The sequence below is a fragment of the Penaeus monodon genome, chromosome 31, assembly GCF_015228065.2.
Source record: "Penaeus monodon isolate SGIC_2016 chromosome 31, NSTDA_Pmon_1, whole genome shotgun sequence".
Taxonomy (NCBI): domain Eukaryota; kingdom Metazoa; phylum Arthropoda; class Malacostraca; order Decapoda; family Penaeidae; genus Penaeus; species Penaeus monodon.
Window position 1 is genome coordinate 35,961,810 of NC_051416.1, and position 799 is coordinate 35,962,608.

Consider the following 799-nt stretch of genomic DNA (forward strand, 5'->3'; position numbering starts at 1 on the left):
ACTATTTTTATCCATATTGTAAACTAATTCAGTGTCTTTTTGTTCATCTTTTCAGGTTGATACAGTTGATGTGACAATACCAAGCATACTTGATGTTAGGAGAGGCTTTACAGCAATGTATAATTTGTTCAATGTAATGGTAGAGCAAGCTTGTAGCTCTGAGGGTCGAATTGTTGACAGGGCAAGAATGTGGTGCTCAAACCTCCATGTTCCATTCTTCAGGTTCAACCCACAGCTCTCCCAAGAAATTGCTTTAGATGAGCATGATGATGAATATTTAGTACGCATGATGTGGGAAACCAGAGCATACATGAGGGCCCAAGCTAAAACTTTAAGCCTTCTAAAGCCTCTCTTGGTGGGCCCTGAAGATAAACCTGTCCCTCCTCCTCGTCAGGTCACACCCTCATGCTCTCCATCAAAACTCAGGCCTAGGATTTCAGTCTGCAGTAGCACTAGTCAAGATATTCCTGATACCCCACATTCACTGATGTCTGAGGGAACCTCTCCAGAAGAGGATGGGAGCTATCATTCGACAAACCTTGAGCCACATGTTCCTTTTGCTGAAAATTCTGGGGTAGAGGAGCAGCATCAGCCCAAAGTATATTCAAATAATGTCCCTTCAAGCGAGGAAAGTTCCTCACCAGAGGAAGCAGTAAACATTGTTGAGGATTCTGAAGCATCAGAAAAGATATCAGTTCCTGCTTTGCATACAACAGCTTAATGTATTTCACATATTACACATATTGTTGTACCAAAGAGTTCTTGTAGGACTCCTGGTAGGACGTTTTCCAGGGGAGCA

The 799-nt window shown here is 42.7% G+C and overlaps 1 protein-coding gene across 1 annotated transcript in view; it reads left to right on the forward strand.

Moving 5' to 3' along the window:
• Positions 1–793, forward strand: part of LOC119592962 (85/88 kDa calcium-independent phospholipase A2-like) — a 61,134-nt gene extending 60,341 nt beyond the window's left edge. The window contains exon 2 of the mRNA XM_037941850.1: positions 56–793. Within this exon, the coding sequence (XP_037797778.1) occupies positions 56–721 (666 nt within the window). The 3' untranslated portion in view covers positions 722–793. The remainder of the gene's footprint in view (positions 1–55) is intronic.
• Positions 794–799: the final 6 nt, after the last annotated feature.